General features: G+C 40.4%; 1 protein-coding gene across 12 annotated transcripts in view; it reads left to right on the top strand.

The window, feature by feature from the left end:
- DLG2 (discs large MAGUK scaffold protein 2) overlaps positions 1-22,827 on the top strand; it is a 2,308,738-nt gene that overhangs the window by 1,750,985 nt on the left and 534,926 nt on the right. For 7 of the 12 annotated variants that reach the window (XM_081536923.1, XM_081536915.1, XM_081536919.1 and 4 more), the window contains one exon: positions 6,470-6,625. The exons of the other annotated variants lie outside the window; for them this stretch is intronic. In XM_081536923.1, coding sequence (XP_081393049.1) covers positions 6,470-6,625 — 156 coding nt within the window. The remainder of the gene's footprint in view (positions 1-6,469; positions 6,626-22,827) is intronic. 12 annotated transcript variants of the gene reach the window in all.

Genomic DNA, 22,827 nt, shown 5'->3' with positions numbered 1-22,827 from the left:
AAGGTCCCCTGGAGGAGGAAATGGCAACCCACTCCCAGTATTCTTGCTGGAAAATCCCATGGACAGAGGAACCTAGCAGGCTACCGTCCATGGGGTCACAAAAGAGTCAGACACGATTTAGCAACTAACCAACAAACAAATATCCATTAATATTAGGTACTATTTACATAATAAAAGCCTGGAGAAGGAGATGGCAACCCACTCCAGTGTTCTTGCCTGGAGAATCCCATGGACAGAGGAGCCTGGTGGGCTAGTCTCTGGGGTTGCAAAGAGTTGGAAACAACTAAGCAACTAACACACACACACATATAATAAAAGAACTGTTGTTTTTGTTCAGTCGCTCAGTCATGTCCAATTCTTTGCAACCCCATGGACTGCAACACGCCAGGCTTCCCTCTCCTTCACTATCTCCCAAAGTTTGCTTAAACTCATGTCTATTGAGTCGGTGATGCCATCCAACCATCTCATCCTCTGTCATCCCCTTCTCCTCCCGTCTTCAATCTTTCCCAGCATCAGAGTCTTTTCCAGTGAGTCAGCTCTTCACATAAGGTGGCCAAAGTATTCAAGCTTCAACATCAGACCTTCCAGTGAACACCCAGGACTGATCTCCTTTAGGATGGACTGGTTGGATCTCCTTGCAGTCCAAGGGACTCTCAAGAGTCTTCTCCAACACCACAGTTCAAAAGCATCTATTCTTCAGTGCTCAGCATTCTTTATGGTCTAATTAGCATAAACAAGATATTAATAGTTTATTTTTACACACAAAAATGTGCAGAAATAGGTAGTCCAGAGGTGGTGTACTATCACTCTTCATCACCAGTGACAAAGCTCTACCATTACACTCTACTCTCTGAATTGTTTACCATCATCCTCAAGGCTGCTTCATAGTCCAAGATGACTGTTGAAGTTCCAGCAACGGTATCTGGGTTCCAGGTCAGCAGAAGGAGAATGAGGGAGAGAGTAAAACTGCAGGGGTCTCAGCTAAGTCAGATTCTCTTTAAGCAGCCATCTCACAAATCCCACAGCCACATCTACCTACAAAATTGAGAAATAAAAACCTTTATTACAGGAAAAGTGATCAATGAAAATTTTGATTTCCAATAATAAAAAAGTTTAAGAAATAAGTACAATTAATGTTTGGGAAGCAATCCAGCTATCTCTGCCACAGTGGCACTGTTTCAGGGTGGAAAAATTGAAGAATAAAAGCAGGTCCTCTTGTGATAACCTACCCAGAATAATTCCCATAGAGCTCATACCTGTCTCTTCATTTCTTATTTAATTTATATTTATGCAGCCTATTTAATACAGTGCTTTTCCCAAGCTGAATTTTTGTGCAGACAGCACATTTAGGTACAAATAAGACTGTGATCTCCCAAGGTGACTTTGTCTAATCAGAATCATGCATCTTTCTGTCTCTAAAACCATGGGAGATATATGTTAATCTTCATAAAGCTGATTATGTCAACAAAGCAAAAGCAGACTCTCTACCCCCAAATCATGAACAATATTCAATCTGTTTTAAAACATGTATTTCAATGGCTAACTGAAAGTATCTTTTCTTTTACCTTACTTCCCACTATGTAAATTATGTGCATGTGTGTGCTTAGTTTCTGTCAACTCTTTCCCTCCCTATGACCTGGGAGCCCACCAGGCTCCTCTGTCCGTGGGATTCTCCAGGCAAGAATACTGGAGTAGGTTGCCATTCCACCTCCTGGAAATCCACCCGGCCCCGTGATTGAACCCGCATGTCCTGTCTCCTGCACTGGGAGGCAGATTCTTTACTACTGAGTCACCTAGGAAGCCCGTGAATTACTTATATAAACTGATTAAGAAAAAACAAAAACTTGATTCATACTGTTGTATGGCAGAAGCCAACACAATATTATAAAGCAATTATCTTCCAATTAAAAATAATTTTTTAAAAAAATTATTTATCAGTGAATTATCTAGAAAACTGATAAAAATATTGTTAAAAATTTATTTTTAATTGGAAGATAGTAGCTTTACAATATTGTGTTGGCTTATGCCATACAACAGTGTGAATCAGCCATAAGTATACATATGTCCCTCCCCTTGAACCTCCCCCCTACCCCATTCTACCCTCTAGGTTTTCCCAGAGTACCACATTGAGCTCCCTTTGTTATACAGCAACTTCCTATTAGCTATTTATTTTATGTATGGTCAATGTCAAAGAATGCTCAAACTACCGCACAATTGCACTCACCTCACAGGCTAGTGAAGTAATGCTCAAAATTCTCCAAGCCAGGCTTCAACAGTACATGAACCTTGAATTTCCAGATGTTCAAGCTGGCTTCAGAAAAGGCAGAGGAACCAGAGATCAAATTGCCAACATCCATTGGATTATCAAAAAACCAAGAGCATTCCAGAAAAACATCTATTTCTGCTTTATTGACTATGCCAAAGCCTTTGACTGTGTGGCTCACAACAAACTGTGGAAAATTCTTAAAGAGATGAGACTATCAGACCACCTGAACTGCTTCTTGATAAACCTGTATGCAGGTCAGGAAGCAACAGTTAGAACTGGACATGGAACAACAGACTGGTTCCAAATAGGAAAAGGAGTACATCAAGGCTGTATATTGTCACCCTGCTTATTTAAGTTATATACAGAGTACATCATGAGAAATGCTGGTCTGGATGAAGCACAAGCTGGAATCAAGATTGCTCAGAGAAATATCAATAACCTCAGATATGCAGATGATACCACCCTTATGGCAGAAGGTGAAGAACTAAAGAGCCTCTTGATGAAAGTGACAGAGGAGAGTGAAAAAGTTGGCTTAAAACTCAACATTCAGAAAACTAAGATCATGGTATCTGGTCCCATCACTTCATGGCAAATAGATGGGAAAACAGTGGAAACAGTGAGAGACTTTATTTTGAGGGGCTTCAAAATCACTGCAGATGGTGCTTGTAGCCATGAAATTAAAAGATGCTTACTCCTTGGAAGAAAAGTTATGACCAACCTAGAAAGCATATTAAAAAGCAGAGACATTACTTTCTCAACAAAGGTCTGTCTAGTCAAAGCTGTGGTTTTTCCAATAGTCATGTATAAATGTGAGAGTTGGACTATAAAGAAAGCTGAGTGCCGCAGAATTGATGCTTTTGAACTGTGGTGTTGGAGAAGACTCTTGAGAGTCCCTTGGACTGCAAGGAGATCCAACCAGTCCATCCTAAAGGAAATCAGTCCTGAATATTCATTGGAAGGACTGATGCTGAAGCTGAAACTCCAATACTTTGGCCACTTGATGCGAAGAGCTGACTCATTGGAAAAGACCCTAATACTGGGAAAGATTGAAGGTGGGAGGACAAGGGGACCACAGAGAATGATATGGTTGGATGGCATCACTGCCTCGATGGACATGAGTTTGAGCAGGCTCTGGGAGTTGGTGATGGACAGGGAGACTAGGTGTGTTGCAGTCCATGGGGTCACAGAGTGAGGGACTGAGCGATTGAACTGAACTTTACATATGGTAGTGTATATGTTTCAATGCTACTCTCTCAATTTGTCTCACCCTCTTCTTCCCTCGCTGTGTCCAAAGTCTGTTCTCTATGTCTATGTCTGTATTCCTACCCTGCAACTGTGTTCATCAGTACTGTTTTACTAGCAGCACTATTTACAATAGCTGGGACATGGAAGCAATCTAGATGCCCATCATCAGAGGAATGGATAAAGAGGTTGTGGTACAAATATACAATGGACTATTACTTAGCCATACAAAGGAATGAATTTGAGTCAGTTCTAGCGAGGTGAATGAACATAGAGCCTGTTGTACAGAGTAAAGTAAGTCAGAAAGAGAAAAACAAATATCGTATTTTTAAAAAAAGCAGTTTTTATAGATCATCTACAGTTACCTCTTTTAAGTGCTGTATTTACCATATAAATACCATACATATAAATTATGTATATGTATAAATTGATAAACAGAAATTTATGAACTTACTAGATTTTTCTTAAAACAGAGAAGTTGTCTTCTCTAAGGATAGATTCTCTAATAAGTCTGGCTCTTTTATTTTAAAAACTTTTAATTCTTCTTGTAAATGTTACAGCCACTGGGATAGAACAAGCCAACTCCATTATAAAGTACTTCATTTTACCACTGAGGTAGTTATTCCATAGGACAAATAGGCCTCTGGATTCCTCCTCAGCCCCTCTACTGTGTTATACAAAATAAACAGCTCAAGGAACCTCCTTCTGTGTGATGGAAAGCTTTGTGTTGAAAAAGAACCCAGGTCTCTAGACATTATGTCTACAATGACGTCACATGATTGACCACAGTAATATTATAAATTATGGATGTGAGAGTTGGACTGTGAAGAAAGCTGAGTGCCAAAGAATTGATGCTTTTGAACTGTGGTGTTGGCAAAGACTCTTGAGAGTCCCTTGGACTGCCAGGAGATCAAACCAGTCCATCCTAAAGGAAATCAGTCCTGGGTATTCATTGGAAGGACTGATGTTGAAGCTGAAACTCCAATACTTTGGCCACCTCATGCGAAGAGCTGACTCATTGGAAAAGACCCTGATGCTGGGAAGGATTGGGGGCAGGAGGAGAAGGGGACGACAGAGGATAAGATGGCTGGATGGCATCACCAACTCGATGGACATGGGTTTGGGTAAACTCCTGGAGTTGGTGATGGACAGGGAGGCCTGGCTGTGATTCATGGGGTCACAAAGAGTCGGACATGACTGAGCGACTGAACTGAACTGAATTGAATATTATAAATTAGGTAGTTCATTTTTAATGCTTGGTTTATCCTCTTTTCTTCTCTGTTCTCCATTCTCAGTCCACATTGACTGAGCACCTATTACACATTGCTGCTGCTAAGTCACTTCCGTCATGTCCGACCCTGTGACCCCATGGACTGCAGCCTACCAGGTTCCTCCGTCCATGGGATTTTCCAGGCAAGAGTACTGGAGTGGGTTGCCATTGCCTTCTCCGATTACACATTAGGAGCCACATTGAGGGCTGGAGCTACAGAAACACAGACCATGCTGTCACTGAGTTCACTTCCTGTGCCTCTGCTCAGGCTCATGACCACCTCTTGCTGCCTCTGGTGTCTTGTGACCCCAGGAAGTGCAGTTTGCCACCCCTGGGTGTGACTCTAGGCATGGCCCAGTTTCCTGACTTGCTCATTACCTTCCTAGTTAAGCCTACACTTTCTGGGTTCATGACCCTGACCACTCATAGTCCTTTCATTTCAATACCCATCTTTTCATTCTTATATAATGGAAAGATAATTGGAATTAATTTCAGACCATGTGTTTAAAAAATGGAGAAGAGAGTTGTGAAACTTTTTTTTTTTTAATAAAAAGAGGATTTTGTAGTATATGGATCTTTGACCAGAAACTGTAGAACATTTTATCTGATCATAATATGCATGTTTGTCAATAACAGCTATCAAGATGTTGCTATTTTAGATAGTGTTTCAGTATCCCTAGATGAATTCACTTAATAGAAATGTTACTAAAATCTTCCTTGTGAAAAACTCTCTGAAGTCAATTCTAGGGGGCAGGTAGCACGCTATGAATAAATATATGGAGGAACCTATTATATTCTTAGGTAAAGCCAACCACCCCCACCCCCAACATCACCAAGCAAAAAATTTTCAGTATAAATATGGGAAGTTGTATTCATTTATTCATTCATGCATGCGGTCAACAAATAGTTATAGAGTATGTACTGTGTGCCACACTGTACTGTAAGTGGTTAAAAAAATAAATGTAGTCTCATAGAATTTATGATGTAGTGAGAATGACAATAAAAAGTTAAAGAAAATATAAAAAAGATTATTTTATGCTGAGAAAAGATTATTATATAATATGAATAGGTGCTGTAAAAAAATTTCAAGGTGTCCTGGCCAGTGTGGTCAGAGAAAGTCTATGTAAAGTTCACATTTAAGATGAGATTCCAGTGTAAGAAGGAGCCATGTCAGAGGATCCCAAATTTTGGCCTTTCAGGCTGGCTTATCTAAAAAGCTATGACATTTAGAAGTTGATTATGACTCTGTTGGAATTCCCAGGAGGTTCGGTAGTAGAGAATCTGCCTGCCAATGTAGAAGACACTGGGTTCGATCTCTGGGTCAGGAAGATTCCCTGGAGTAAGAAGAAATGGCAACCCACTCCAGTACTTTTGCCTGGAAAATTCCATGGAGAGAGGAGCCTGATGGGCTACAGTCCGTGGGGTCCCAGAGTCAAACAGGACTGAGCATGCACACGTCTCTTTCTGTGACTCTGTTGAGGTATCTGACTCATGACTTTTAGTCATGCCACATGTCAGCCAAAGTTCTGGTTTCTAACCCGAGGACCTGTTTGTAAAGAGCCTCTTAACTCAGGCCTCATGAAGCCCGTGGCATTGTTTGGGGCATTTGCTGTCGCCTACGGTAAGATGCTTCTAGTGGCCCGTCATTCGGGTGAGTGCTAACCCTGCATCTCTTTCTCTTGTATCACCAGGCCTCCGGAACCCGTTTACAGCACTGTGAACAAACTGTGTGATAAGCCTGCTTCTCCCAGGCACTATTCCCCTGTTGAGTGTGACAAAAGCTTCCTTCTCTCAGCTCCCTACCCCCACTACCACCTAGGCCTGCTCCCCGACTCTGAGATGACCAGGTACTGCATGCGCTTTCTCACTTCATCTTCTCCGGTTGCATGTGCTTCCATGAGGACAAACGGGTAGAATCCGCCTCTTCCCGCTGCTCTGCACCCTACACCCTGCTCAGGGTGGAGAGCCATTCTACTCCCGTGGGGCAGGGGGAGACATTGAGAGCATTGATCTCCTGGTGTGATCACAGAGCCCTTACACGTGATCACACGATGCTCTAAATGTTCTCGGTCCCCATGCATTGTTAATAAGGTATTAATTATATTTTTCCCAAAGAATTCATTTTGGAATTTAATTAGCACTCTTTCCCTCATACGGAAGGTTCAAAGAGAACTGCATTCTCGACTAGCACATTTTAAATAATAATGCTCTGCTCCATGCATCACATTGCCTAAGAAGTTGATACTATTATTGCCGTTTCATATTTTAACTAAATTATTAAATTAATGTCATCATTTAACTGACTCCTTAAGGTATTAACTCATCCAAAACTATAGAACTAGTCGGTGCTAACTAACCACAAAGAAGATAATCTTCACCTCTACAGTATGTTATAATGCTAGGTGTTTGCATCTGTTGTCTTACTTAGTAACTGCCATTTTATATAAGAAAACTAAAGTCAGAGAAGTTAAGGCAATTCCCTCAATAAATGTGGAGTTCAGATTTGATCATAGAATGTTTTGAGTTTTTCTATAAAAATTTGTAAACAAATTGTTCTAAGTCTAAAGGTTAGACATAATTCTACATTATAATTCTAAGGCATATGTATAACAAATAATAAAATACTATCTTCCTATAGCAGCCAGTCAGCGAGAGAAAGAAAAAGAGAATACAGTGTTCCATAAGATAGTTCTAATTTAGTATAAAATGGAAAGATCTCAATTGTAATATTTCTACATGGAATGTGGTGCTTGTGTTGTTACATTTTCTGACAGAATATCTTCACGTGGCTTCATAATATTATTATGACAGAGAAAACAGATTTTTTAGGTGATTCGTTGTGAATAAGATCTCCTTAGAACATCATGTCTGTTCTTGGAGATTTTCAAAGAATAAGTTTAGAAGTCAATGATTTTCCTCTTGAGAGGAGTTAAATACCAAATTTTAAATTATATCTAATATTTCTAGAAATAAATGAGAAACATATTTTTGGCTATGCTGGGGCATTTTCATTAATTTGCAACAAGCAAGCCTAACAGATTTGCTTTTTAAAAAAAATTATTTATAAATATTAATTAAATCTTCCAATATGTTTAACAAATCATAAATCTATTTCTTGATAGAGTGAACTATATGATTTTGAAGCTAAGAGGGCAAAGTCTCCATAGCCATAGGGAACTGAGAAGGCAGGCTACAATGATGACTTTCTAGTAATTATGAATCTATAAACAGTCAGCTATGTTAAGGCAGCTAACATTTATTGAGCTCTTCTCTGAGCCCGGTGTGTTGTTAAGCACTTCTTGTGAATTTCTCCTAAACCTGACAGTCACCTTATGATGTAGATGTTATCATTATCTTTGCTTTACAAATAAGAAAATCGAGGCTTGAGAAGTTACCTGACATGCCTTCAATCATACTCCACTGAGTGGCCGGGCTGGGATTCACACCCAGGTGACCATTAGCACCTACATTGGCATAGGCATGGTGGCAGAGACATCTTTGCTTGCTGGACAAATCCACCCATTTCTCTTTGTCTTTCCTATCTCTCTTTTTATCCAGCCTTCTTATCTCCCTTCTTCTAGCTCAGTGTCAATGAATCTTCTTTTTTTTTTAACCCATGTTCTTTTTATGAACACAAAAGTCACATTCCTTGCATTCCCCTGGGGGTTTTGATACATCCCTTCTTAAAAACTCACCCATAAGTGGATGACAGTCCACCTTTGTGTAGACCCACCAGAAATGATTCTATTCCATTGACTTTCTACAATCTGCATTATGAAAACCATAGAGGATTTTTCCCAAATTAAAAAAATATTACTGTAATGTTGAATATGTATTTTTCATATTACATACCCTCAGCAGTCCTGATCCCCACCAGTCCCAACCCCCACCCTCTATCTTCCCCTTGGCAATTCTATTTTCTATTTATTATCATTCTGTCCCCTTCTTTTTCCCTCTTCTTTCCTTTCTTTTTCCATATTTTTTCTTATTTATTTCTAGAAAAAAATAACACACACACACACACACACATATCCATTTCAGTGGTATCAGCCATACACTGATGTTGAAGTTCTTACCCCGTTCCACATTTCTCCAGTTCAGTAAATGACACATACATTTACTCCATTGCCCAAGCCAAAACTTGAAAATCATACTGCACACTTTGTTTTCCCTCACACCCATCATCCAATCTACCTTCAATACCCATTTATCCTACCTCTAAAATATATCTCAAATGTATTGAGTCTCCTTTACTTCTCTTTCCAGGACTTTAATCCAAGCCTCTGTCACCTATAATAGTCCCCTAATAGGTCTCACTCCTTCCACTGTTGTCCTCCGGTTTTATTCTCAGTACAGCCAAACTGATCTGTTAAGAATACAGATCAGTGCGCTCTCTCACCTTTGCATTAAGATAAAATGCAAAGTCATTAGCATAGCATCCAGGCCGTGCATGATCTAGCCCCTGCCTGCCTCTTAAACATCTCATGTCACTGTTCCCTTTGCTGACCACACTGCTCACACCAGCCTTCTTGTTCTTTACGAAATGCAGTAAATCTCTTCCTATCTCAAGTGCTTCACACATGCTCTTTCCTCAAATCAAAAAGCTCTTCCTACACTTTGCCTGATGAACTGCTGGTCATCTTAGGTCTAAGTTTAACTTGTACTTCTGCGGAGAAGCTCCTTGAAAGAAAATCAGGTCCCCTGCTATAGTCTCTCTCTCTCTTTTCCCATTTGACTCAAGCAATTTATAAATGTATATTTATTTATGTGATTTTTAAACCATATGGCTATCTCACATTCTAGGCTGCAAGGTCAATGAGTGAAACGGCATCTATTTTGTTCACTGCTATATCCCTAACACTTAGCCCAGTCTGGCACAGCAGGAGCTCAGAATTATTGAGTGCCTAAGTACATGTAGAAATAAGGTCTACTGATAAGCAAACAGATACCCTTTCAGGAACAAGTCATGACTCAAGCTGTGCTTTACCCAGTTTGTAGCAGAGGTATAAAATACCTCCATGAATGAATGAATGTGTGCGTGGAAACAAATAACAACAGGCTAGAACTCATTTGCGTCCTTCACTTTCACCTTCAATTTTCTTAATGGTCACTGTCCATACTATAGATTGATTAGGAAGCTCTCAGTTCTTCATGAAGACGGGGCAGTTCCTGTCAGAGATTATTTACTTTCTCTCCAGTGGAAAATACCTCTCTGAGCAGATGTTTCTTGAAATACAGCCAGTAATTCTGGAGACAAGTTCAAAGATTGTAGTTCCATTTATGATACCCTCCCTTGCTTTTTCCACTGTGACCTTGAATAACTTAGAGAATATCAGAAGTAGGCAAGAACTTAGACAGACAAGCCTGTAGCCAACAAGAACTTAAATAGACAAGCCCTTAGCCAACTCTGTTAATGATGAAGATCCCAAATCCATTGTCTTCATCAACAATGGATTCTTACTTCTACTCATGGTTAAGTAAAAATATTTAGGGATCTTTTGCCTTAAAAGAATATTGTAAGAAAATATCTGTCGAGTTATCCAACCAAGTTTTGTCAAGCATTGACAAAGTGTGAAATGTTACACTAAAGGCAGATTTTTACAAAGTTGTAAATTGAAAAGACCAACCAAAAATGTTGAAGAAATGCCTCATCTTTAAGTTGCAGTATATGTTAATGTATATGTTTCAGGGAAGTTGAGAATTTCCCACAGTGTATTTCAGAAGTATGCCCACATTGATAATTGTAATTATAGTCTCATATGGCAATGAAAGCTACTTCTATGAAAGTTAGCCTGTGAAGCACCTTTCCTTGTGTACCAGTTCATCTCTGATCGACATTTGGAAGAATGGAGGCAAGTCAGCAAAAGCAAGGAGTCAGGCATCTGTATTCTCTGCCTTTTGAATACCCAAGTTCTCAGTTCTTTGAACTAATAGCAAATATCCAGAGATGAATTAATTGTATACACAATTTATTGCCATAGCATCATCTCAAAGAAAAGAGAAAAAAAATGTAAGTTTTCCTTAGCAAAGCACTTTAAATTACTTGGCAAAGCATCAGCTCCTGAGGCTGCAGATTATGTTTAGAGTACTTGACTTGTCGGACTTCTGCAAAAGCAAGAAATGGGCAGAGCCTGGAATCAGACTAAAATCTGAAGCTCTATGAAAAACAAACGGTATTTCTGTGTGGCTCTTGCTTATCCAAGAAGCTCTTGCTTATTTAAAGAAAAAAGATATCTTTTTCTTTAAAAAAAAAAAATGTGTAGTTTTTGATGTTGTAATTAGTTTTTCTTCTTGGAGAGAATGTTATGTGATTCAGCTTTTAATGTTCCTGGGGCAAGGAATATCATATTCTCCCGTTTTCTCAACATATTGACATGTTTTCCTTTGTCTTTTTGCATAGATGGTCCTGATTATTGTTATACTGTAATTGATAAACAGAGGTTGAGATAAACCAGATGAAGTCTCGCTAAAATATGTTGGAAGATTTTGGATAGGAAATATCTTTGAAGCATTATGTGTTCATAAAACATCAACTCCTTGAAGAGTATATTTTCATGGAACTTCTACTAGGTGTCCAGGCGTTACCCTAGATGCTAGGGGTTCAGAGGTGAATAAGACCATGTAAATGAAGAATTCATTGCTGTGCTTTGTGAGGTACCTTTGCTAAAGGCCTTGGTTTCTCCAGTGTACTTAATCTCTAGGTAACTAAAAACAGGCAATTATAAGAGATACCAATGGGAGGAATCATGCTCTGAGATTGTCCCCTCTGTGGAGGTATGAACATACACATACACACACAGAGGAATGCTCCCCACTCACACCTTGTTTCATCAAGTTCTAGTATTTATAAGAACAATTCTTCATAGGAAACTTAACCTTCTCTCTCATAGGTCCATGAGACTGTTACAAGACTTCAGCCATCAGCCAAAGTTATGGTGGCCTCTCTTTGACAATCATCCACTCCTTATAAAATTTTAGAAAATCTGTCTATTAATGTTTTACCTGTCTCAAAGTCAATAAGTTCAAATCCAAATATAACTTCTATACATAATAACATTATAACAGGTGTACAGGTGAGTTTCTAAGGGTAAACGGAGGAAGTATCCTCTAACTCTGTCTTTTCTTCAGGTTTTCCCAAAGACACTTAGTTCATCAGTCACATGAGGGAAGAAATGTGTTCCAAGTCAAAGCCTTGTGATAATTAGCTCAATATCTATTTATACCTCTCCATCGCTTCAGTTTAGTTCTTCATAATTTCAACCTTATTTGATATGCAAACTAGTCTTCCTTCAAACTCTTCTCACACAGCAGAGGGATCTTTCTAAAAACACAAATTGGAGCTTCCCCAGTGGCTCAGTGGTAAATAATCCACCTGCCAATGCAGGAGACATAGGTTCAATCCCTAGTCTGGGAAGATCCCACATGTCACAGAGAAACTAAGCTTGTGTGCCATAACTATTGCGCGCACTCTGGGACAGCCAGTAGTTCTGTGTGGCTTAGGGTCATTGGGTGGGTGATAAAGTTGAAGTCACGGGCAGCTGCAGCTCATAGAGGGTGTTATGTGCCAAGCCAAGGATTTAGGTCCCTATCCTGTAAGCATTGTGGAGTTGTTGAGGAGTTTTAATGCTGAATAAAGACATAATTCCATTTGCATTTTTTTAATTAATTAACTTTATGTTTGGCTGTGCTGGGTCTTCATTGCTACAAGGGCTTTTCTCTAGTTGCCATGAGGGGGGGCTGCTCTCTAGCTGTGGTGCACAGTCTTCTCATTACAGGAGCTTCTCTTGTTTTCGAGCCTGGGCTCTAGGGCTCAGGCTTCAGTGGTTCTGGTTCCTAGGCTCTAGAGCACAGGCTCAATAGTTGTGGCACACGGGCTTAGTTGCCCTGTGACATGTGGGATCTTCCCGGACTAGGGATCGAACCTATGTCTCCTGCATTGGCATGTGGATTATTTACCACTGAGCCACCAGGGAAGCTCCAATTTGTGTTTTTAGAAAGATCCCTCTGCTGTGTGAGAAGAGTTTGAAGGGAGACTAGTTTGCATATCAAATAAGGTTGAAATTATGAAGAACTAAACTGAAGCTATGGAGATGGAGAGGTATAAATAGATATTGAGCTAATTATCAAATAGACTAGATGGTACTTCGTAATTTAAGAGGAAGAATATTTTGGCTTGGAGTATCCACTAGATAGTGTTTGTATCACTTCTTCTTGGAGACAGGGGAAACTCTTGTTCTCAATTTCATTGTCCAGTCATTCAGTCATGTCCAACTCTGCGACCCCATGGACTGCAGCACAACAGGCTTCTTCACCATCTCTCAGAGTTTGCTCAAACTCATGTCCATAGAGTCGATGATGCCATCCAACCATCTCAGCCTCTGTCATCCCCTTCTCATCCTGCCTTCAATCTTTCCAAGCATCAGGGTCTTTTCCAATGAGTTGGCTCTTCAAATTAGGTGCCCTAAGTATTGGAGCTTCAGCTTCAGCATCAGTCCTTCCAATGAATATTCAGGGTTGATTTCCTTTAGGATGGACTGGTTGGATCTTCTTGCAGTCCAAGGGACTCTCAAGAGTCTTCTCCAGCACCATAATTTGAAAGCATCAATCCTTTGGCACTCAGCCTTCTTTATGGTCCAGCTCTCACATCCATACATGACTTCTGGAAAAACCACAGCTTTGACTATACAGACCTTTGTCCTCAAAAATTTGAAGCTCTGTACAAGGAAAATCAATGGAAGGAAAGGGAGGCAGAGTATAAGGGAAGGTCTCTTCCTTGAGATGAAGGCAACCCAGTGTCATAAAGGAGTCAAGGACTGTGTCCAGATTGTCTAGGTTTGAGGCCTTCCTTTGACCTTTCACTCACCAGAAAAGGGGAAAATAATCATATCTGTGCTGTTCTCCTTTTAGGATTGTTGTGAGGATCCAGGGAAGTGAAGCAAATGAATCTTCATCTAGGCACCACATACATTAGTCATTATTGTTTTCATGTGCTTATGCTATTGTAAAGCCTTGAGCTCATGTATATTCATTTTTAGTGTTATCACAAATCAGGTGATTATTTAACAGCACGATATACGCCCAGATGCCATAAGAAAGCTGTGGATGTTCATTTCTTTTATCATTCTTAAGGGCAGCATCCTCCTTGTTACTACTGGCAAAGTCATATGTTTCCCCCTTTATTATTAACATTTATAATTTCCCTGTAAAAGATGGCATATTTCTGTAGCACACGTGTGCATGCTAAATCACTTCAGTCATGTCCAACTCTTTGTGACCCTATGGACTGTAGCCCGTCAGGCTCATCTGTCCATGGGATTCTCCAGGCATGAATACTAGAATAGATGGCCATGCCTTCTTCCATTGGATTGAACCCACATCTCTTATGTCTCCTGCATTGGCAGGCAGGTTCTTTACCATTACCACCACCTGGGGAGCCCCATATGTGACCTCATATATGTTTTTTTAGTCTACTTACATAGCAATATTTCTAGCCCATGTGTACCTTTTTAGGAATGTAGACAAAATGATAGCTACTCTCGAGCACAGATTAGTAGCCAGGCACTTTCCATATGTATAAATTCTTGATTCTAAGTATCCCAACAACTTTGCAGAGAGTAGGTTTTGATGTAGTAAATGGGAGAGCCAGGACTCCAGTGAGGGCTTTCCAACAGCAGACAGGCTTCTGCTCTCGGGAACCGTAATCCCTCTCATTCACCGTGGCTTCTAACTCAGTCCCCCACGTCTTATATCCACGCTGCCACAAATCTGTGGATCCTGAAAGAAAATTTGAGCTTTGTTCACATGATGTAATCTGGGAAATGCACCATTAAAAGAAGAAAGAAGATGCTTAACAAATCATTGACCTTCTTTTGCCTTCTTTAAAAGGCTGATATAATCTGAAAGAATTCTTAATTTCATTTTTAATTAAAACCAGGAGAGGAAACCCTCTGGGCATGGCTCTTAAGGCCCAATTCCTTCTCGCGTTTATGCAGCAGCTTCTCCTTCAAAGGCCTTCGCTGCCTTTTTGAAGTAAAGTGATCACCAAGCCCAATTTGAATTAAGGAAACTAAGGAGAGATTAATTGACTCCCGCAAAGTCACAGAGGTGGCTCTTGCCACATTCCATTTTATAGCCTCTTTTCTGTGCAGAGATTCTCACTGAAAGAAACCCCCTTGCTTTGAAATTAATGAGTTTTCTATATAGACCCTTTAAAAATTTTTTTTAACTTTTTACCTTATACTGGAGTGTAGCCAATTAACAATGTTGTGACAGTTTCAGGTGGACAGCAAAGGTGGACTCAGCCATACATATACATGTATCCATTCTTACCCAAACTCCCCTCCCCTCCAGTCTGCCCAGTAACACTGAGCAGATTTCCCTTTGCTGAACAGCAGGGCCTTGCTGGTTATCTGTTTTAAATATAGCAGCGTGTACCTGTATATTCATGCGTGCATGCTCAGTCACTTCAGTTGTGTCCAACTTTTTGTGACCCTGTGGATTCCTTGCAACACCAGGCATCTCTGTCCATGAGATTCTCCAGACAAGAATACTGGAGTGGGTTGCTGTGCCCTCCTCCAGGGGATCTTCCTGACGCAGGAATCGAACCCAAGTCTCCTGCACTGCAAGCGGATTCTTTACCACTAAGTCACCGGGGAAGCCCATACATGTAGATAGACCCTTTTAAAAAAATACCGTTTATCGTTGCCCTTCACTTTCTTCTTCTTAGAGATCTAGGAGATGTTCTTTCATTAAGAATTCAAGAATTTTTTAAGCACATTTAAAATTGCATCATGTAGTGTGAAGGAGGAAAGAAGGCAGGCTACTCACTTTGTTCCTAAACTCTCATTTACTCTTTGCAATAACCCTGGCAGGTCCAGAGAGGGAGTCTCAGGGGAGCTTGGAAATGAACTCAGATTGGTCTTATTCCAAAATTCCTGTCTTGAGACATTCAAATAACTCTCTGTGATGCAACAATCTAAATTTAATTGACTAGCTGTTTTTAAAAAGCCAGATTATTTACCTACCTGAGCTGTTATGAGTATTTTCCCTCAGTGTTAGTATATTTTTGTTTGTTTGGGGAGCAATCTTTGTTTTTGCTTTAGTAAACCACTGTGTTATTGGAATCCATGAGAAACTGAAAGATAAGCTTAATTTCAAAAGCAATTCTTTGCGGAGGCAAAGTAGCTGTGAGAAAATGCTATGCAAAATCCCTATAGCAACAAATTATAGAAACTCAGAAAGAATCAAGACAGTGACATCAAACCGTAACACCCACAGCCCAGATACAAATTTAAACCACTAATGTGTATTGAATGCTTTTATGTACATCGCACTGTTCCAAACTTTTTTAAGTACTAACTCATTTTGTCCTCATGACAATCTCTGGGGTAGGTATGATTATTCTAATTTTGCAGAAAAGTCCTGGTACATCTTTAACAAATGGAAACAATGGGATGAGATTTTTGAAACTGAGTATACCAGCACTTGGAATATTAATTTCATTAAAGGAAGGTTTTTGTTGTTTTATTTACTGTTGTATTTCCTGTCCTGACATGTAGTCTTAATAGTTATACTGATGATGATAGTGATGAAGGAGAAGAAGAAATCAATCACTATCATTTATATAATCTTATTGGCTGCCAGGCTGCACTTTATACAAATTAGCTCCTTAATTCCCACCGCAGTCCAAGAAGGTACGTGCTTTTATTACTCTCCCCATTTTGCAAGCAAAGAAACTGAAGTCTGGAGAGATTAAGTGACCTCTCTAAGGTCACTCGGAGAAGGCAATGGCACCCCACTCCAGTACTCTTGCCTGGAAAATCCCATGGATGGAGGAGCCTGGTGGGCTGCAGTCCATGGGGTCATACAGAGTCGGACATGACTGAAGCGACTTAGCAGCAGCTAAGGTCACTCAGGATTAGGATAGGATTTGAATCTGGCAGGCTGGTACCAGAATTGGGTTCTTTCACATGTGCTCAATAAATATTTATTGAATGTTATTCTTGTCAGACATAACACTCAAGTATTACATTCTGAGGGGAAAAAGTATGCATCATTTAACCATAGTCAGATTTTAATAGATAGATAATAAATACATGGTTAAGAGTCTATACTCTAGAATAAAAGTGTTAGCTGCCTCCACCACTGCCCTAATTATATAAACTTGAGCAGCTGACAACTACTCTGAGCTTCTGTATCCTCAATCTTATAATAGTGATAATTGTGGTATCCATTTCATGGGTTGCTGTAAAGATTTAATGAAGCTGTATGTAAAGTGTAGAGAGCAGTGCCTGATAAATATGAAGTGCCCTGTTAATGTTAGCTATTTGTATGTGTGTGTATTAAATGACATAGTGTGTGTGCTCAGTTGCTTAGTCATGTCTGACTGTTTGCAACTGCATGGACTGCAGCCCACCAGCCTCCTCTGTCCATGGTATTCTCCAGGCAAGAATACTGGAGCGGGTTGCCATTTCCTACTCCAGGGGATCTTCCTGCCCAGGGATCAAACCTGTGTCTCTTATGTCTTCTGCATTGGCAGGCAGATTCTTTACCACTGAGCCACCTGGAAAGCACCAAATGACATACTATGACCCCCTAAATAGATAGCTCAGGCTGAGGTGGGAATGAATTTTTAATAAAGGATTATTATACAAGGCCATTTTCATTCATAGCCTGATGGTGAGCCCAGTGAATTGTAAAGGGAGATGAATGTTAGGGTTGGCAGTGTGGGAGGAAGGGCTGTGCAAGGCTGCTTATATTTATACAGAGATCTAAGTATTTCAGAATGTAGAATTTTGTTTTCATTAAAGGATCAAAATTTACCTCTCACAACAGAAAAGTAAATCTTCCATTTCCACTCTTTAATTCAGCTCTGTAGACCTTAAGCTCTTATGAAGTTTAAAGGATCCCTTGAACAGGATTTTCAAAGTCAGCAGAGATGTGTGTTCCAAACTGAATACTAAAACCTTAGATCACTCTATTCTAGAGAAAATGAATACATTAGAGAGTGAAGAGAAGTTGTGTGGTTGACTTTAAGTGGAGGGGTGGCATGTATACTGGGCCCAGCTAACCCAGCCAGAGCCTTTGTCTAAATTTTAAAATCTCTCCCCTTCAGGATGAAGGAAGGACAAAATGTGCCAGGGCCCCCAGGGTGACATATAGATGGAATTCAGATCCGATTTCAGCCCTAGCTCATTCCCTTGGCCAAGTGTTCGTATGAACAACCTGCCTAACAGAATGGATTGGCCCAGACTGAGGCCAGGGATGAAAATCGTATTTCTCTCTGTTATGTTCATCCCTCTCAAATTTATTCTGATGTTCTGCTTCCTTACTTATGCTTCTGTCATCATTATGAGGCTATCATTCCGTCAAGTCTTATAGGGTTAAAAATAACTAGAGGCTAATACAAGTTCAGAGATGAAAGATAACCTTGAAATAATCTATTCAGACTTTATATGCTCCAGATGAGGAAACTGTCACTCAGCTCACAAATATATATTAAATGCCTATTATATGGTGGGGATTTCTGGGGATACACAATCCAGAAATGGTCAGACCCTGCTCTCAGAAGGTTTAGGGATCACTGGACCCAGAGAGTTAATTTTGTGAATATAATTGACAGACATTGGTAATACGGAGAAAAAAAAAATCTAGCAATTTATTATGGATTGTATTTTTCAAATATATGTGAATTTCACTTAGCTTTCAGTTTTTATTTTGAAATAAAGACTGAATTCTGAATTCAGATTTTATTCTGAATCCATCCTGATTTCTCCTAGATATTACGGTTATAGGTTTGTATTCATTGGTTTCTAGGCATTCTTTCTTTTTTTTAATTTTTATTTATTTATTTTTGGCTATGCTGAGTGCTTGTTGGGACACACAGACTTTCTCTAGTTGCAGTGAAGTGAAGTGATAGTCGCACAGTTGTGTCGCTACTCTTTGCAACCCCGTGGACTATAGCCTGTCAGGCTCCTCTGTCCATGGAATTCTCCAGGCAAGATTACTGGAGTGGGTTGCCGTTTCCTTCTCCAGGGGATCTTCCTGACCCAGGGACTGAACCTGGGTCTCCTGCATTGCAGGCAGATTCTTTACCCTCTGAGCCACCAGGGAAGCCCCTAGTTGCAGTGAGTGGGGGCTACTCTCCACTTGCAGTGCACAGGCATCTTATCACGATGGCTTCCTTTCTTGCTTAGTGCAGGCTCTGGGGCATTCAGGTGTATGCAGTAGTTGCAGCGTGTGGGCTCAGTAGTTGGGCTGAGCAGCTGTGGGCTCAGCAGCTCTCAGGCTCTAGAGAACAGGCTCAGCAGCTGTGGCTCACGGGCTTAGCTGCTGTGTGGTATGTGTGATCTTCCCAAATGAGGAATCGAACCTGTGTCTCCTGCATTGGCAGGCAGATACTTTACCACTGGACCGCTAGGGAAGCCTCAGACTGTTTTCATATGAAATCGAAAGGTCGAGTAATAGCCCAGCTTTCCTTCCAGCTCTCTGCATTCTCACATGTTAAGCTGCTAGATAACTTCTTACGGTCTTGCTAGCACTATGTTCCCTGTAGGGAGACCTTCAGCTATACTGGTTATGAGGAAAGGCACTGTGAGTAAAAACAAAAGTCTCTGACCAGACCATCAGAAGACCAGTCCACCAGTATAACTGCTGGAATCCTGAGACCCTCCCTTTCTTCTTTGCAAGAGTTTAGTGACTCATGCATTGTCCTGAACAACCATATCCACACTCTTATTTCACATTATTTCCCCATAGGATACTCCTCATTTAAGTCAGATCACTTTGTCTCCTCACCTTTGTCCCTGTCCCAGCCCTTAGAATGATGTCATTTCAGATCGCCATCTCCTTTTCCACTGTTGTCCACACTGGCACTCCATGCCTATGCCAGCCCTCTAGGAGCTGGGCAGTGTCTGGCAGGGGCAAGATGAGAAGCCTTTCCTTCCTGCCCTGGACGAGGGCTCCCAATGGGGCGTCTTGTGTTCACAGCCCTGAGACCCACGCCTCCATGTTTTGACAGGTACTGTGTGGGACTTTTGGTCAGCTGGGGCTTTCTCACTCAGGCAGGGGTCTTGCCATCCCTGTTTCTCTTGCTCTCTCCAGAGCAGCTCTGTTTCTGTCCCAGCCAGACTCCTCGTCCTGATTTTCATGTTGGAGCCTTTTCCTCTGGGATCTTTGTGACCCATGAAAGTAACCTCTAATTTAGACTCTTTTCCAGCAGAGAAGCAAAGAAGACAGACTTTTCTTGGTTGGGCAGCATTAGTATTTTCATTTTCCAGAGCATCAGAAACTTTCTCGGGAGACAATCTACTTTTTAGAATCCCGAAGTTAATAGAAATTACAACAGAAGAGATGGGGATAATGATTGTGGGAAGTCAGGATGGAGTGATTAGAGGTCTTTCCAGTGATGCTTTAAGCAGCTGCTGGCCTCCAGTTGGTCAAGAGTTCCTAGAAATCTCTGGTCACAGACCTCCTATAAATCACAGACAAGGAGAGTTGCCTTTCTTGAGTCCTCCTCTGGATATAGAGTGTTGGTTTCTTCCCTCCCTTCTCTCTAAAAGGCCCCCTACTGTATCCCATGTTCTTGCTGTACCCCTTCAATGAGATCTCTCACATGAAGTATCCTGTGGCCCCTCTACTTCCTTAAGTTGTGTGTGTGCATGCTCAGTCGCTAAGTCATGTCTGACTCTTTTGCAACCCTATGGACTATAGCCCGCCAGGCTCCTCTGTCCATGGGATTTTCCAGGCAAGAATCCTGGAGTGGATTGCCATTTCCTCCTTCAGGGGATCTTCACGAACTTGGGATCAAACCCACATCCCCTGCATTGGCAAGCAGATTCTTTACCACTGAGCCACCAGGGAAGCTCCGTTTCCCTTAGGTCAGCAAGTGAAAATCCACATATATTCAAGATTTGGGCTCTTTCTAACTCCACATCTGCCCACTCAAATTGACTCAATCTTTAGATCTTTCCTTTTTTCGTGCTAGGTCCAAAGTCAGCTGCTGAGAGAGTTGGCCAGCAATCTTTAGTTCTTCATGCCTTCCATCCCATAATACCCAGGGGAATAGTGAACCTGAAGAACAGACCAAGTCAATCTGCCAATCTTCCACTAATAATAACACCGTGTAAATAAAAACGGAGTGTTTCCCTGTCACCTTTCTATGGGTAGGAGCAATGCTATATGTTGTCCATATGACCCGTGAACAGATAGTGACATTCTGTATAGAATGACAGATGGTAAGTATTCACTTGACACAGTGACTCACAGTTCAAAAGGAAGCTTACATTTAATGGAAGCTCTTCTCCCTGCTGAAGGCAGTGCATGGAAGACTTGGTAATTGAGAGGAATCCTTAACCCTGGGTTGTAGTTCATCCTTACTCTCTTGGGAGAAAGTGAGACATAACGCTTTTCCCTGAGATTTCTGAATTAGGCCACAGAAACAGATTTTCTTCATCCTACCTATTGTGCATTGTAACAGGTGATGTCTACGATTTGTTAAAGTCTGTTTTATTTGTAGTCTACGCATGTCAATAGCAGATGCTCTGGAGAAAGCGTATCAGGTGTGGACTCCTCGAAAGTGTCTTAGAGGGTTAGAGGGTTGGGTCCTCGGAATGTGCACTGCCAGGCTTTCAAAGGTGGGATCAAGCTCCAGAGCAAGCAAACCTCTCAGAAACTCTGACTGACCCTGTGAAGGGTAATAAAAGAAAAATCAATTCGACAAACTTAGAAGATTGAAAAGTAACAGATTAAGATATGCAAAAGGACTTTATTTTCAGCACCAGTCACTCTGCAAGTTTGCTCAGCATGCTAAGTAAATGTCAGTGTCTGGCAAGGTGAGGGTAACTGCAATTCCCTTTCTCTAACATTCCTTCTACAAAGAAAAATTTCTTTATAGTTCCAACTATAAAGAAAAAGAAATGCAAGGAAATATGTGTTGCAAATAAGGGTAAAGCTAATGGTATATCCTGAGAGCCCTAAGTATCATTTAATTATAAAATGCTTGATCAGAAAGGATTAGAGAAGATTGCATCCCAACATTTTTTTTAATTGAGAAAATAAGTCCAGCAAAATTAAGATACTTAACCAAGATCACACAGTCGTACGAGTAATTTGTGGCAGATATAGGACTCAGGTTAGAGATGTCAGGTGCCAATGCTTTTTCTCCCATGCCAGTTAGTGATTTTAACTAAACACAATCTTTTAGGATGTTTCACACTAAGGAAAGTTACATATCATAGACCAAGCCTGGAAGGAAACAGAAATGTTCCTTCAGGATAACAACGTTTACATCTAAGGAGTATGGTTTGAATTTGGAAAGAAATTGTTATTTTTAACTTTTTTACAATTTTTTAAATTATTTTAATTGTTTATAAAAAGCAGGTTTAAGTTTTGTTATTAATGCTAAAAAAATATATTTAAGAATCCCCCATATAGACTCAGCAATTTCACTGCTAGGCATAAACTCAAGAGAAATGAAAACATATCTACACAAAACTTATATACAAATGTCCATAGTAGCATTAGTCGTAATAGACAAAAGCTGGAAATAATCCAAATATCCATCAACTGGTGACTGGATAAAGACCATGTGGTATATCCATGTGTTGTTGTTCAGTCACTCAGTCATGTCCAGCTCTTTGCATAATAATGGCACCTTTGTCTTGTTCATAATCATAGAGGAAATGCTTTCAGTTTTTCACCATTGAGTATAATGTTGGCTGTGGGTTTGTTGGGTGCATAAATATTTACAATTGTTATGACTTCTTCTTGGATTGATCCCATTAATCATTATGTAGTGTCCCTTATCTCTTGTAATAGTCTTCATTTTAAGGTCTATTTTGTCTGATATGAAAATTGCTGCTCCAGCTTTCTTTTGATTTCCATTTGTGTGTAATATTCTTTCCATCCTCTCATTTTCAGTCTGTAGTGTCTCTAGGCTCTGAAGTTGGTCTCTTATAGATAGCATATATATGGTCTTGTTTTTGTATCCATTCAACCAGTCTGTGTCTTTTGGTTGAAGCACTTATCAATTTACATTTACAGTAATTGT

The sequence above is a fragment of the Giraffa tippelskirchi genome, chromosome 10, assembly GCF_054371585.1.
Source record: "Giraffa tippelskirchi isolate mGirTip1 chromosome 10, T2T-mGirTip1v1.2.pri, whole genome shotgun sequence".
Lineage (NCBI taxonomy): Eukaryota > Metazoa > Chordata > Mammalia > Artiodactyla > Giraffidae > Giraffa > Giraffa tippelskirchi.
Note: the sequence above shows the minus strand (reverse complement) of the source record. Positions and strands in the feature narration are given on the sequence as shown.